The 16452-nt window shown below is 38.9% G+C and overlaps 1 protein-coding gene across 1 annotated transcript; it reads left to right on the forward strand.

Annotated features, from left to right (window-relative positions):
* Nucleotides 1–104: 104 nt before the first annotated feature.
* LOC132152754 (major facilitator superfamily domain-containing protein 9-like) lies at nt 105–15926 on the forward strand. The gene is made up of 6 exons (XM_059561619.1): nt 105–415; nt 1547–1634; nt 2663–2706; nt 11373–11502; nt 11583–11792; nt 14458–15926. The coding sequence occupies exons 1-6, from the start codon at nt 332–334 to the stop codon at nt 15309–15311; spliced, it is 1410 nt and encodes a 469-aa protein (XP_059417602.1). The 5' UTR covers nt 105–331; the 3' UTR covers nt 15312–15926.
* The last annotated feature ends 526 nt before the right edge of the window (nt 15927–16452 follow it).

The following is a 16452-nucleotide window of genomic DNA, read 5'->3' on the forward strand; positions in this document are numbered from 1 at the left end:
CGCGTGTGTCAGCCAGATGCGCTCACTGGACTGTACCATAAACAGGAGATCCTGTACACTATATGAACCACCTCTCGGCATTAAACCACGTCAAGTCCCGCCCATTCGAGCGCACGAAATAAGCTACTTCTCTTTTGGAGTGATTAAATACAATTAGCCAAGGATTTTCGTGTTTTCTAGGTGAGTATGACTGTCAGAGCACATCGTGCCCCACTTTTAAAGGGGCAGGTGGTCTAAACCTCGTGATGCTTCCTCAAGAACAACACAGCCAGCAGCGCTCTCCATCGCTTCCGCATTGACTGACTGCACTAGTCTCTGTCAATGCGGGAGAATGAATAACTCGAAATGTGCCCTTGCCCACAAACGACGGAGACCAACGCTGATCATACGGTGTATAAACGTGGTGGGATTCATGGTGAGTATGCTATTTTGTATTTGGAGAGGGTCTTTTGTATGGTATTGATCGCAATGACACATCAGTTTAATCTGCTGTCAGTAAATTGTCAAAACATCTGATGTCCCTGTTCGGCACGTGATCCATATTCTCATACTCCTAGTGGCACATGATAATGATTTACAATTTTTAAAACTTGGATAAAATGAATTTGCTAAAACCGTTGTAGGGCAGGAGTGTAGTTTTCAAGGGCTCATTGATAATGGTATTTTACCTCTCATGATGTCTCAAGCCAGTTGTTCTTCATTTAGTGGTGTTCATGATCACAATATTGTCAGGTGTGCTTTTTTAGCTTCCCATTTTTAAATCAGGATGCCTTGGCAATTTTTTATTTTTTTATTTTCATTATAATTTTTTTGCATCAGTAGAAATCTGTTGTCCTGTCTGTGGATTTTGGCAGCACCCATGAGAACTCCTCTTCTTTCCCTCTCAGACACGTTTTTTTTTCCTGGCTTCAATTCACTGGTGGTTTTTGTTAGATTAAAAGTTTTAGTTTAATAGAAAGTGCCGTGACACTGCATTGAGGTACAGTGTGACTTCAGTCAGGTCCTTGGCTGACATGACTGTATAAAAATCCAGATAAACAAGCTCAGTGGTGTATGGCTTTTGTTTAAGTTAACCTACGCTTATTTATTCCAACTGACATTACTGTAATGACAGCTGACACCTTCATTCAACCATTGTTTTTAGCATGTTGTTAAACTACTTCCACAAAGCACTTTAATGTTATTAGTTTTAAAAAGAAGTGTTTTATCTTAGGAAAACTTCACATGTTCATTATAACTTTTTATTGGAAAATGTATTGATTTTTACTTAATGAATCAAGTGGCAAATTGCATTGTAGAATAATATTTAAATTAGATTTAAATGTCGTTTTAAACTCTTTTTTTTTTTCTTTTTTTTTAAATGCTCATATAGGTCTGTTTTGCAATTCAGGATTCATGTAATCAGTCAATTTAATTCCATATTCTTACCATTTCATAATAATTCTGTTGACATTGTACTGTAATAATCGTTATAGGGAAATGCTAGAAATCTATTTATTAAGCTTTGATTTGCTGACGTATAAATCCATTGTGTGTGTATTGTCAGGACCTCTTTGGGGTCAGTATGATTATCCCTTTGCTGAGTCATCATGTGAAGTCTCTAGGAGCAAGTCCTACAGTTGCTGGGATTGTAGGTAAGTCTCTGTTGTTGTTTAATTCCATGGTAGCCCTGAGATCCAGTATTAATAACATATTTCATTTATTGTTGCCTGTTATGAAAATTAGCATCCTTTGGTGTTATACAGAGAAAAAGCTCACATTTTAGGGATCTAGACTATATACACAATACAATTCATTTGTATAGATTTGTATAAAAATCTACCTAGAAATGGTATGTATTGAAAACTCCTTGTATTGAAGTCAGTTTTATTTCCCTGTTGATTATTACTGAAATAGCTTATAGCAAATTAATTGCAAAATTTCACCCTCAGATCTTAGACCATTAATTAAATTAAATTGTATTTACTAACAAGTAAGTTATATTAAATAAATACTAGTAAAAAAAAGATATATATATATATCAAGTTGTGTTTAAAAGGTGCCGACTAGATCATTAAATATTTGCACATTGGTATTTATGAATAGGATGCCACCTTGCCATCCCTGTCAAACTCCTATGAATATTAGACGGCAATGTTGAATAATGCAAGAAGACAATATTTTTACTCAGAAATGTTTCACTGATGTATTGAAAAAAGTGTGAGTCAGAATGTCCATTCTCCCAAAATCAATTCAATGCAAATAATTTTTAATGGAACAATTGGCTTTTGTTTTTCTAAATATATACGTCCAATCTGCACATCCTATTCTCAAAAGGACCAAAGTTAATTCACTTTTCTTACTTTTTCAGTCAACAGATGACTTAATAACTGGCGGATTGTAATTTTTAGACAAGCAGGTCATTGAAATCACTTGCACATTGCCTGCACCTCGTCTCTGATTAAAAGGGCTGCTTACACATGGCCCATAATGTCATTGGAAATCACCAACTCAATTGATATTTTCACTTGAGTTCATGAGGCAAGCAGTTTAGATTGTGATCACAAGGTCTTGCTCTCTCAACCGTTGGATTGTGAAATTAAAATTATTCTTTTGTTTAGTGGTTAATTTATTTAGTGATGTTAATAATGATTAATAAAATTACTGTTTTCCATTACTGCAGGATCTACATACGGAGTATTACAATTCTTCTCTAGCACCGTGGTGGTAAGTAGTTAATTTTTTTAGTGAGCAGAATTTGCTGCTGTAATATGATTATCAATTTGCTGCTGTCAATTCAATAATCTATGTTTAGCTCATCTGATCTGTGCCCATGGAAACTAAAGCACCTATCACAGTCATTATTTATTACAATCAACATTACAGGGAGACTCAAACTGCAGATTGCTTTAACATTTAGAGTGTGTTACTGTAAAATGAGTCATCATGTTACCATTGACGAACACACTGGCACACACATTTAAACTGGTTAAAGACTGAAGGGTCACGGGGCTAGTTAAGAAGTGAAGGAGATGTTTGTCTTCTCTTGGATGTTAAGCATGGAGACTGCAGACAGGAACAGTGAACCTTTATGACATGCCTGTAGGCCAGAAACAGAGAGAACAGTAAATCCAATTTAAGTTTTTATTGCATTACACCAGTGTGCAGTGTCTGCAGATCTGTGTGTGTGTGTGTGTGTGTGTGTGATACCTCAGTCTAATGAGTGCTGGTATGGAGATGCCTGTAGTGCCTCGGGGCCTGAAATGTTTCATTTGTCAGGTCCGATCTGTCTGTCTGTAGGCTATAAACTTTAGCTTTCTTCGCCGAGACATGCTTTTCTTTAATAAATGACTAAGATTCTCATTCAAAGTTTCTGCAATTAATATCACACGGATAATGTCCTACCAAATGATGGATATCACTGAAATTGGTTTCCTGAGATTTCACATCTATGTCTATCTGTGATAGCACTATGTTCTGTATACAACAAAAATAGTCTGACCATGGGTTGATATATGTCAGTCATTTTAAAGCTTTTGGTTTGCAGATTTGGAAGGCAGGGTTTTTGGAGTGAGCTGTTTTGCTAAAATTAAGCAAGGTTAGCTCTTTAGCAAAACAGTTAATTCAAGATTCAAGATTTGTATTCGTCACATACAAAATTATATATAGCATATATAACCAGCAGTGAAATGTGAGTCAGGTCCGCTCCATGGACAGTGCAATTATTAAAGAAAACAACACAGATGAAAATATACATAAATATAGCTATGTACAGGAATGTACAAGAAGCAAATGTGCAAACAGGGTGACACTGTCAGTGTGTCTATGTGAGGTAGTGAATGATGAATATCTTACTGATAAAGTGAACATTAAGTGGAGACATGAATATGTTAAGAGGCTGGTTTTGAGTTTAGGAGCCTGATGGCCTGGGGGAAGAAACTCCTCCTGAGTCTCTCGGTTTTTGCCATCAGGCTACGGAAGCGCTTACCAGATGGCAACAAGGTGAAAAGATGGTTACTGGGGTGGGTGGAGTCTTTGATGATTTTTAGCAGCTCTACTGCAGCGTTTGAGGTAGATGTCCTGTAGAGAGGGGATAGCAGACCCTGAAATGCGCTCAGCTAAGCGCACAACTCTCTGCAGGGCTTTGCAGTCATGACTGGAGCTGTTCCCATACCACACTGAGATACACTGAGTCAATACACTTTCTATAGCCCCAGAATAGAAAGTTTTCAGGATTGCTGGTGAGACTCTGAATTTCCTCAGTACTTGAAGCTGCTCACCATCTCCACAGGAGTCCCGCTGATCATAAGGGCTGCTGCTGTCTTTTCCTGAAGTCCACAATCAGTTCTTTAGTTTTGCTCACATTCAGAGAGAGACAGTTGTCCTGACACCATGATGTTAATTTCTCTACCTCATCCAAGTATGCGGTCTCATTATTGTTGTGAATGAGGCCCAGAACCACACTATCATCAGCAAATTTGATTATAGATGTGGAGCTGAGCGAAGACACGCAGTCATGTGGGGACTCAGGACACAGCCCTGCGGGGCTCCTACGTTCTGGGTGATGGAGCTGGAGGTGTACTGGGACTAGTTTCACCACTTGAGGTCTGCCGGTGAGGAAATCAAGAATCCAGTTGCAGAGTGAAGAATTCAGGCCGAGGTCTATGAGTTTAGAAGCTAGCTTTAAGGGGACTATAGTATTAAAAGCTGAGCTATAGTCAATAAATCGCAGCCTTACATAGTTCACGCTATTGCTGTCAATGTGTGTGAGAGAAGAGTGCAGGATGTGAGAGATTGCATCATCAGTGGATCTGTTTGGGCGATAGGCAAACTGAAGAGGGTCCAAAGTATCCGGTATGGAGGAGCAGATGACGTTTTTAACCAGTCCCTCAAAAACCTTCAAAGTCACCTTTATTTATATAGCGCTTTAAACAAAATACATTGCGTCAAAGCAACTGAACAACATTCATTAGGAAAACAGTGTCAATAATGCAAAAATGATAGTTAAAGGCAGTTCATCATTGGATTCAGTTATGCATTTATTTGCAATCAAGTCAACGATATCGCTGTAGATGAAGTGTCCCCAACTAAGCAAGCCAGAGGCGACAGCGGCAAGGAACCGAAACTCCATCGGTGACAGAATGGAGAAAAAAACCTTGGGAGAAACCAGGCTCAGTTGGGGGGCCAGTTCTCCTCTGACCAGACGAAACCAGTAGTTCAATTCCAGGCTGCAGCAAAGTCAGATTGTGCAGAAGAATCATCTGTTTCCTGTGGTCTTGTCCTGGTGCTCCTCTGAGACAAGGTCTTTACAGGGGATCTGTATCTGGGGCTCTAGTTGTCCTGGTCTCCGCTGTCTTTCAGGGATGTAGAGGTCCTTTCTAGGTGCTGATCCACCATCTGGTCTGGATACGTACTGGATCCGGGTGACTGCAGTGACCCTCTGATCTGGATACAGACTGGATCTGGTGGCTACGGTGACTTCGGAATAAGAGAGAAACAGACAAATATTAGCGTAGATGCCATTCTTCTAATGATGTAGCAAGTACATAGGGTGTTATGGGAAGTGTTTGCTGTTCCGGTTTACCTAATTAATGCAACCTAAAAATCCTTTAACGGATTTGGATATTAAAAGCATATTAGTATGTTATGTGTAAGCCAGGTTAAAGAGATGGGTCTTTAATCTAGATTTAAACTGCAAGAGTGTGTCTGCCTCCCGAACAATGTTAGGTAGGTTATTCCAGAGTTTAGGCGCCAAATAGGAGAAGGATCTGCTGCCCGCAGTTGATTTTGATATTCTAGGTATTATCAAATTGCCTGAGTTTTGAGAACGTAGCGGACGTAGAGGATTATAATGTAAAAGGAGCTCATTCAAATACTAAGAGTAAGAGAATAATCTAGTAAGAACTCTTGCTGCTGCATTTTGGACCAGCTGTAGTTTGTTTACTAAGGGTGCAGAACAACCACCCAATATAGCATTACAATAATCTAACCTTGAGGTCATAAGTGCATGGATTAACATTTCTGCATTTGACATTGAGAGCATAGGCCGTAATTTAGATATATTTTTGAGATGGAAAAATGCAGTTTTACAAATGCTAGAAACGTGGCTTTCTAAGGAAAGATTGCGATCAAATAGCACACCTAGGTTCCTAACTGATGACGAAGAATTGACAGAGCAACCATCAAGTCTTAGACAGTTCTAGGTTATTACAAGCGGAGTTTTTAGGTCCTATAATTAACACCTCTGTTTTTTCAGAATTTAGCAGTAAGAAATTACTCGTCATCCAGTTTTTTATATCGACTATGCAATCCATTAGTTTTTCAAATTGGTGTGTTTCACCGGGCTGCAAAGAAATATAGAGTTGATACGGTCTAGGGATGGGACGATAACCGGTTTTATTGATAACCGTGATAAAATGTGCTGAAGGTTAGTAATATCGTTTAAAAATGAATTATCATTAAAACCGTGTTTGATTATCGCGGTTTTAATAACTCACTATTAAATCATGTCCAGCCAGCAACAGTCTGACGCAAGCGCAGCGCACAATGTTTTTTTTGTTTTTTTTCGAGAAGGAATGGCGAAAGTCAGTGACTTTTCTATGCTTTTCTATGCTTCTACACTTTTCATTGTAAGGAAGGAAATGCCACAGAATTTAATCTTTCTTTAAATTAAGTGCATAGAGTTGCTTGTTTTATTAGTTGTTTGTTGATTATTAAATATAAAACTTGCTGAAATGTTTTCAGTGTGAGCATCAACTATTTTTGAACACTTTCATCTCGTTTCAACAAAACCGTGATAATATTGATAATCGTGATAATTTTAGTCACTATAATCGTGATATTAAATTTTCATACCGTCCCATCCCTAATACGGTCTAAATCCTGACTGGAAATCCTCACACATACAATTTTTTTTAAGAAGGAATATAATTGTGAGGATACCACCTTTTCTACTATCTTGGACAGAAAAGGGAGATTCGATATTGGTCTATAATTAACTAGTTCTTTGGGGTCAAGTTGTGGTTTTTTGATGAGAGGCTTAATAACAGCCAGTTTGAAGATTTTGGGGACATATCCTAATGACAATGGGGAATTAATAATAGTCAGAAGAGGATCTATGACTTCTGGAAGCACCTCTTTTAGGAGCTTAGATGGTATAGGGTCTAACATACATGTTGTTGGTTTAGATGATTTAACAAGTTTATACAATTCTTCCTCTCCTATGGTAGAGAATGAGTGGAACTGTTCCTCAGGGGGTCTATAGTGCACTGTCTGATGTGATGCTGTAGCTGACGGCTGAATGGTTGCAATTTTATCTCTAATAGGATCGATTTTAGAAGTAAAGTAGTTCATAAAGTCATTACTGCTGTGGTGTTGGGAAATGTCAACACTTGTTGAGGCTTTATTTTTCGTTAATTTAGCCACTGTATTGAATAAATACCTGGGGTTATGTTTGTTTTCTTCTAAAAGAGAAGAAAAGTAATCGAATCTAGCAGTTTTTAAGGCTTTTCTGTAGGATATGTTACTTTCCCACCAAGCAATACGAAATACCTCTAGTTTTGTTTTCCTCCAGCTGCACTCCATTTTTCAGGCTGCTCTCTTTAGGGTGCGAGTATGCTCATTATACCATGGTGTCAAACTGTTTTCCTTAACCTTCCTTAAGCGTAAAGGAGCAACTTTATTTAAAGTGCTAGAAAAGAGAGAGTCCATAGTTTATGTTACATCATCAAGTTGTTCTGAGGTTTTGGATATGCTAAGGAATTTGGTTACATCAGGAAGATAACTTAAAACGCAGTCTTTTATGGTAGAAGTGATGGTTCTTCCATACTTGTAACAAGAAGTAGAATTTACAATTTTGGCTATATGAAGTTTGCACAGAACTAAATAATGATCTGAGATATCATCACTTGGCTGAATAATTTCAACACCATCAACATCAATTCCATGTGACAGTATTAAATCTAGAGTATGATTTCGACAATGAGTAGGTCCTGAAACGTGTTGTCTAACACCAATAGAGTTCAGAATGTCTATAAATGCTGATCCCAATGCATCTTTTTCATTATCAACATGGATATTAAAATCACCAACTATTAAAACTTTATCTGCAGCCAGAACTAACTCGGATGTAAAATCACCAAACTCTTTAATAAAGTCTGTATGGTGCCCTGGTGGCCTGTATACAGTAGCCAGTACAAACATAACAGGGGATTTATCATTAACATTTGTTTCTCTGGATAATGTTATATGAAGCACCATTACTTCAAACGAGTTATACTTGAAGCCTGCCCTCTGAGAAATCCTGAAAACGTTGTTATAAATTGAAGCAACACCTCCCCATTTGCCTTTTAGACGCGGCTCATGTTTATAACAGTAATCTTGGGGGGTGGACTCATTTAAAATAATGTAATCATCAGGTTTTAGCCAGGTTTCTGTCAAACAGAGTACATCTATATTATGATCAGTGATCATATTATTTACAAAAAGTGTTTTCGTAGAAAGGATCTGATATTCAATAAGCCAAGCTTTATCATTTGTTTATCCATATTGCTTCTGTTTTTTATTTGTTGAACCTCAATTAAATTGTTAATCTTAACTTGGTTTGGACGTTTTTTGTATTTTCTAGTTCGGGGAACAGACTCAGTCTCTATAGTGTGATATCTAGGTGAAAAAGTCTCTATGTGCTGAGAATTAACTGACCTCTGTGACGAGAGGCAGCTAGCAGACGGTCGGTTTAGCCAGTCTGTCTGCTTCCTGACCTGGGCCCCAGTTAATCAAGTATAAACACTAAGACTATTTGCCATATTTCTAGAGAGAAGAGTGGCGCCACCCCAGGAGGGATGAAGACCATCTCTTTTAAACAGGTCAGGTCTGCCCCAAAAGCTCGTCCAATTGTCTATGAAACCTATGTTATTCTGTGGGCACCACTTAGACATCCAGCCATTGAGTGATGACAATCTGCTATGCATCTCATCACCACGGTAAGCAGGGAGGAGACCAGAGCATATTACAGTGTCTGACATCGTGCTTGCAAGTTCACACACCTCTTTAATGTTATTTTTAGTGATCTCCGACTGGCGAAGTCAAACATCATTAGCGCCGGCATGAATAACAATCTTACTGTATTTACGTTTAGCATTAGCCAGCACTTTTAAATTTGCCAAGATGTCAGGCGCTCTGGCTCCTGGTAAACATTTGACTATGGTGGCTGGTGTCTCTATATTCAAGTTCCGTACAATAGAATCACCAATAACTAGAGCACTGTCATCAGGTTTCTGAGTGGGTGCATCACTGAGTGGGGAGAAATTGTTTAATGTTTTGATCGGAACAGAAGAGCGGTGTTTTGACCCACAACTACACTGCCTCACTGTCACCCAGTTGCCCTGCTGCAGGGGCTCTGTTTCCGGAACCGAACAATGTACAGGAATCCCTGAGCTAGACGCATCCAAAGCCGTATCTAGAGCCCTAACATTCTTACTGTCCTCAATTAAAGTTTGGATGCGTGTCTCTAATTCTGAAATCTTCTCTGTCAGCCTAACTATTTCCTTGCATTTATCACATGGGAATCCCTCATCAGCGACAGAGATAGATAAACTGTACATGTGGCAAGAATTGCAAGTAACAATAACAGGAGAAGCCATTACCCACTGTGCTTGATGCGATATTCTTACTGCGGTTGTTTGATGAACTTGTGAAAAACTGTAGCGAGAGAGAGGAGAGGAGAAAAGAAAAACAGCGATAGGTTCGAATGGAAACGCTGAGTCTCTTCATGACTATTGATGTGAGGGCAACTGGACGATAGTCATTCAGACAAGAGGGTTTATTGTTCTTAGGCACAGGGATGATAACAGATTTTTTGAATGAGGAGGGAACCACCGATGTAGCAAGAGACTCATTAAAAATGGATGTAAACAAACCAGCAATCTGATCAGCGCAGGACCGCAGAACACGGCCAGAACTCCCATCAGGTCTGACTGCTTCCCTTACATTCACTCGCTTTAGTGCCCTCCGAACCTCGCCCTTCGACACGGTGATCGCATGATGATCGCTAATCTGACTGCTGCTTCCTGACGCGCTGATCGGCAGACTCACACTGCTTAGATTGCTTTCAAAGTGGCCGTAGAAAATAGTTTAGCTCATCAGCCAGCGACGGATCTGCTCTCACCTCTGCAGAGGATTTATGTCCAAAGGCACAGATGGTCCTTAGTCCTTGCCACATGCGTCGGGAGTCATTTAGCTGGAAATGTGACTCTATGCATTGTGGCTCTTACTGCGCGTCGGAGAGCATAGCACGATGCTTTGTACTCGCTCATGTTTCCCGACAGAAGACCAGTTTTTTAAGCAGCAGTGCGTTTGTTTACTGCTGCACGGATTGATCTGTCCACCCACGGTTTCTGATTTGAGAATGTCCTTATAGTTAATGTATCCGTAGCTTGTTTGGCTACCGTGTTTACAAAGCTTAATGCTACATCCGTGAACTCGCTGACGTCAGATGAACTTGCGCGAAACATGTCTACGTCATCAAGAGCAGCCTGTAACGTTGCTTCTGATTGGGCGGACCATCACGTCACCAATCTCTGAACCGGGGGATCTTGAACGAGCCGTTGTTTATATTCCGGTGTGAGGAAAATGGCGGCATGGTCCGATTTGCCGAAAGCCGGTAGTGAGCGAGCTCTGTAGGCATTCTTAAACTGAGTGTAGCAATGATCCAGTGTATTCGGGCCTCTGGTTGGACAGGATACATGTTGATAAAAATTAGGCATAACTTGCCTGAGTTTGGCTTCCAGCATTGCTTACAGCATCTTTACATGGTTATGTTGTGCAAAACTCTCACAAGATTGTGTATTTGCTAAAAAAAGGAGTTTATAAGAATATACTTAAGTGCAAACTGAATGTAATGTTTTTGGCAATTTTAAATGTTAAAATTGATATCAAATGCAATTAGACTGTGAATAATAGATTTTTGGCTGGAATTATAAAATATTCCCTTTCTATTGAAACTTGTATGTCATTTATTTATTTTTTTAATTTATTTACACATTTGGAATAATGAAGTTGCAATTTAGTATGTTAAAAATATATTTGCTTTAAATGTAAAACCAAATAACATACTACAGTAAAAGAGAAAATTACACTAGTACTTTACATGTGCTTTAATATGTAAGTCAATACATCAAAATAGATGTTCCTCTTTAAACACAACAAAATATTATTAAAGCCTAATGATCATTTAAAGTAAAACTTTTAATCTGACATTATTGCAGGTGTTTTTTTTTATTTTTTATAACACCTGCACTATTTATGGATTTATCACCTCAAAGGTCCGTGTTATTGATAATGTCCTCTTTTATATATTTCACTGTCTCTTATGTGTTGTATTCTCTGATTGGCAGGGAAGTTGGAGTGATGTGGTTGGGAGACGCTATTCACTACTGACGTGCCTTTTGCTCAGTGCCTTTGGATATGGCCTGCTGGGTCTGTCCACGAGTATTTCACTCTTTGTGCTGGCCAGGATACCAGTGGGTGAGTAGTGGCGTACTTTGGTTCATATTGCAAATTAAGAAGTACAGCATTACTGAAATGATTCCCTTTCCTATGTAAAGGGCTCTTTAAACACTCCCTGTCCATCTGCCGAGCGCTCCTGTCAGATCTGGTGTCGGAGAAAGAGCGGCCTCTAGTGATGGGACACTTTAATGCCGCCTCGAGTGTGGGATTCATCCTGGGACCAGTGGTGGGGGGATATCTCACTGAACATGAGGGCGGTTTTTACTTATCCTCATTTGTCTGTGCAGCCATTTTCCTTCTAAACGCAGGTGAGCAAGACTCACAGTAGTTAAGTTAAATGAATGAAGTAACTTATTCCTTAAAAAAGTACGGACAAGTATAGATAAAAACAGTGTTTTCTGCAGAGGTGGGTAGAGTACCCAAAAACTGTACTCAAGTAAAAGTACTTCTAGAAATATTTACTCAAGTAAAAGTAAAAGTACTAGTCTTGAATAGTTACTTGAGTAAGAGTAAAAGAGTATCGGATAAAAAATCTACTCAAGTAGTTAGTTACTAGTTACTTTGGGTCATATATACTGAGCCTATTTTTATTTAGATATATAGATACAATTTATGTAATGTATGTGTGTGTGTATATAAATGTATATATTTCATCAGCCTTTACTCCAATTTATGTAATTTATTATAAAACCCAGTCTGTTCTTCCCCCCAGTCTGGGGGAAGTCGTGGCATAATGGTTAGAGAGTCGGACTGGCAATTGAAAGGTTGTGAGTTCGAGTCTCGGGCTGGCAGGAATTGTGGGTGGGGGAAGTGCATGTACAGTTCTCTCTCCACCCTCAATACCACGACTTAGGTGCCCTTGAGCAAGGCACTGAACCCCCAACTGCTCCTTGGGCGCCGCAGCATAAATGGCTGCCCACTGCTCTGGGTGTGTGTTCACAGTGTGTGTGTGTGTGTTCACTGCTCTGTGTGTGTGCACTTCGGATGGGTTAAATGCAGAGCACGAATTCTGAGTATGGGTCACCATACTTGGCTGAATGTCACGTCACTTTCACTTTTTCACTTTTTTTTACTTAAGTAACAGATATAGGTGTCATGCCATAACATATTTTTAATACGACTGACTTTATATTAAATGTGAATTTAACATTGAAAGTTAATGTGATATAAATATTGCTACTTATCTTTCATTGTTCAGAAAGAGAGCAAATAATATTTACATTATTAAAGATAATTTTCACTGACAGTCTAGATTTCAATCACTCTCAGAAACTCCCATTAAAATCACTGAAACTGTAAACACTGTGAAATCAATATCTTAATTAAAGATTCGTACACACATCTGCACTTTGTTGTTTCTGACGAGAGAATTCGCCAGAAAAGAGGTCTCCAGTCAGCGAGCGAGTGAAGGAAGCACCGGTATTTCAGCGATGACTCATCTGAACACCTCTGATTGGCCAATGCTTTAATAAGCTCAAATTATTCATGTGTGATTGGTTATAATGCGCAGTGCTTTAAAAACGCATCTATCTCTGGCTCAGCGCCAGCAAGCGATCACAGATCTGAATTTAGCAGCTGATGATATGACTTGCTGAACGTACTCGCACAGGTGTGATTGTATTAAAATTAATAAAATCTTAATCGGCTATTTTTTGTCTTTTGGAAGCTGCATTCAACTTGACTCCCCTCTGTTATAAGCCACACATGTACAACAAACTAATGTCACAGTGGTATCGTGTACTGTAATCGAATGTAGCCCAAGTTATTACCTGTTAAACAGTAGACAGCACACGCGGTGTTCATCTAATAAGGATCTCCATCGCTAGCAAATAATAGCCTTTGCAGATTTGCTTTCAATTCAGTGCAGTTCCATAGCCACGTTTTCAACGCTGCTGATGTTAAACGTTACAACTCTGAGTGAACCGCTTCAGACGCTCAGCGTGTGCGGCAGGAAACTGAACGACTCATTCAAACTGATTCATGAACCAATTCACTCGTTTGCCAATTGGTTTGATCAAGCCTTTGAACAGAGTTAACTCAAAAGAATGAATCATTCGCGAATGGGCATCGCTCATTGTCCAGAGAAAAGTAGACGGCGCGTTTGGAATAAACTGAAGCATTTATAACATTTATCGCATTAAGATAAAGTAACGAGAGGAGCGTCGCCCACAGTAACGAAGTAAAAGTACAGATTTTTCCCCAAAAATTTACTCAAGTAAGAGTATAAAGTACCCATCTTTAAATATACTCCGAAAAGTATTAGTTACCCCAAAAAATTACTCAAGTAAATGTAACGAAGTAAATGTAACTCGTTACTACCCACCTCTGGTTTTCTGAGATTATTTTGTAATACACTGAAAGGGTAGTTCATCCAAAAGTCAAATTTAGGTCATTGCCTACTCACCCTCACGTCATTCCAAAATCACACGGCTTTCTTCCACCGGACACAAAAGAAAAAATGTTGAAAACTGTTTGCCATGCAGTTGCAATAAATGTGAGCTAAAGTTTTCAAACTTCAAAAAGGACACAAAAGCACCATAAAGAATTATAAAAATGCTTCATATGTACAGCATATGAACAATATTACAAGTCTGAAGCCAAATTATGACAGTTAAAATGATAGTTTTTCATGCTTCAGTATGACAAATTTTAAAAATTCAAAATAAGTACTTCTTTAAAGCATTACAAATGAGTATTAAACAATGTTTTCAAAATGTACTTAAACACATTACGTAAAACATTTAAACCAATATAATTATTGTTGTCACGTACATGATTTCAGTCATGAAAGTGCACTCTGATGAAGTGGCCTTTTATTTCCTTAATATTATATTATTTGCAAGAACAGTTTTTTTTTTTATATAATTTCCGTGCACTGCAAGTACACTTTCAGTACAGTTAAGTGCACTTCTTTTTCACAAGCGATCCCTTCAAATGTCTGCTTCAAAGCTTCTCCAATTGTTGTTTTCTCAGGTTTGGTCTGGATGTTACCATGGAATGAGACGCTGAATCACTGCATTGATGCAAACGCTAACAGTAAATCCAAACCCAGCAAATCCTACAATGAGGTAAAGAACTCAGTCCAGCAGAACTGCTCAGACAAAAAGCACATTCGCCATCCTAATGCCTCAGCAGTCCGCTGTCAAACAGATGGAGGCTGGGGCTGGAGAGACATGTCTGTCGTCCAGCCTGCCTGGAGACAGCTGACCTCAGTGTGGATACAGATCCGCGAGGTGGCTTCCTCCGACATGTGGGACGTGTTCCTGGTGCGTCTTCTAATGGCTTTATCCATAATGCTTTACTACAGTAACTTCTCCTTAGCCATGGAGGAGCGTTTCGAGCTCAAACCAAAGGTGACCGGCTATTTGATCAGCTACAGCAGTATGTTGGGGGCCCTTGCTGGATGTTTGGTGGGACCTGTCACAAACCTCTATGACAACAACATGTCTGCTCTATTGTTACACTCTACTGCACTCACCTGCACATTGATCTTCCTGTATGCCACGGCACCCAACGTTTGGCAGGTCCTGCTCACTTCCACGTTCTTTGCTATCTCTACCACTATCGGACGCACATGCATCACTGACTTAGAGCTGCAGCGTGGGGGATCCCAAGCTAGTGGGACGTTAATTGGAGCGGGACAGTCGGTCACAGCTGTGGGACGGGTCCTAGCACCACTGCTGTCTGGTCTGGCTCAAGAAGTCAGCCCCTGTGGACCTCCTAGTTTAGGGGTTGTTCTGGGACTGGCAGCTGTGGGTTTGCTATTCATGAGGACTCCTATATGGGACAGTAAGACAAAAGTTAAAGACAAGAGTTCAAAACAGTGAGGTGAAAACCACTCAAAGTGACCGGAAGACATAGAACTTTGACGGCAGCTGTCATTTTTTTCCTCAGGTGATCTAATCGTTTTTTTTTTGGAGAATGTGGGATCTTAATACCAGCTACTAAATGCCACGATGTCAATGTGAGGCGCCCGTTGGTAAGGCTGCTTCCGGTGCCGTCATACTGAAAGAGAGCAACTGTCTGAGCAAGTGCAGATTTGACAGGGTCTGATGCAAAATCTAGTAGGATGAATGTTTATATCAGATCATTTTGCTGTTAAATGGTTCAGCACCAGTGACAGAACTAGTGTAAAGTCAAGCATATTCTACTTCAAAGCACTAGATGTGGGACATTCATTATAAAAATGTTTTATGTGTTGATTTTATGCTTCCTGGACACATTTCAGACTAAAGGTTACATAAACAAGAAACAAGTACATGTTTCAAAGAAAACTGTGGAACATTTTGGGCAGGATGAACTGAACTATGTGATTGAGTTTTACCTCACTGTGGCACTGATACTGGTTTAACCACCGTTTATGGTTGATGCACTACAGAAAACTCACTTCCTTCTGTGTTTTAAAATGTATAGTTAAACAGTTGCCTCAAAGGCTAGCAATAATGTTTTTATGAATCTGTACAGAAACTTGAGAATAGCCCCCGTACACTATTGTTCAGAATTAAGGGTGGGGACAGTAAGATTTGTTTTTTATTGTTTTAAAATAAAATAATATTTCTATTCAGCTAGGATGCATTAAATTGATCAGAAGTGACAGTAAAAACATAATATTACAAAAGAATTATATTACAAATAAATGCGGTTGTTTTGAACTATTCTATAATATTCTATTCCTCAATGTATATGTATATATATTCTTTTTTTTATTGTTTATTGTAATAATACTAAAAAAATATTATTTTTAATCCATTTTTGATCAAATAAATACAGCCTTGGTGAGCATAAGAGAACTATAAAAAAAACTTACCCCAAACTTGTTGTTTATGTTTGGGAAATGTTTTCTTATTTTTTTTGTCTTTGTTTTGTTTAGATTTTTATCATCATCTGACTTCATCTATTTACAATTATTATTTTAAATGTAGGCTTTTTTGTTACTGTCACAAATACCAAGGTCATACATATTTTTTT

Source organism: Carassius carassius, chromosome 11, assembly GCF_963082965.1.
Source record: "Carassius carassius chromosome 11, fCarCar2.1, whole genome shotgun sequence".
Taxonomy (NCBI): domain Eukaryota; kingdom Metazoa; phylum Chordata; class Actinopteri; order Cypriniformes; family Cyprinidae; genus Carassius; species Carassius carassius.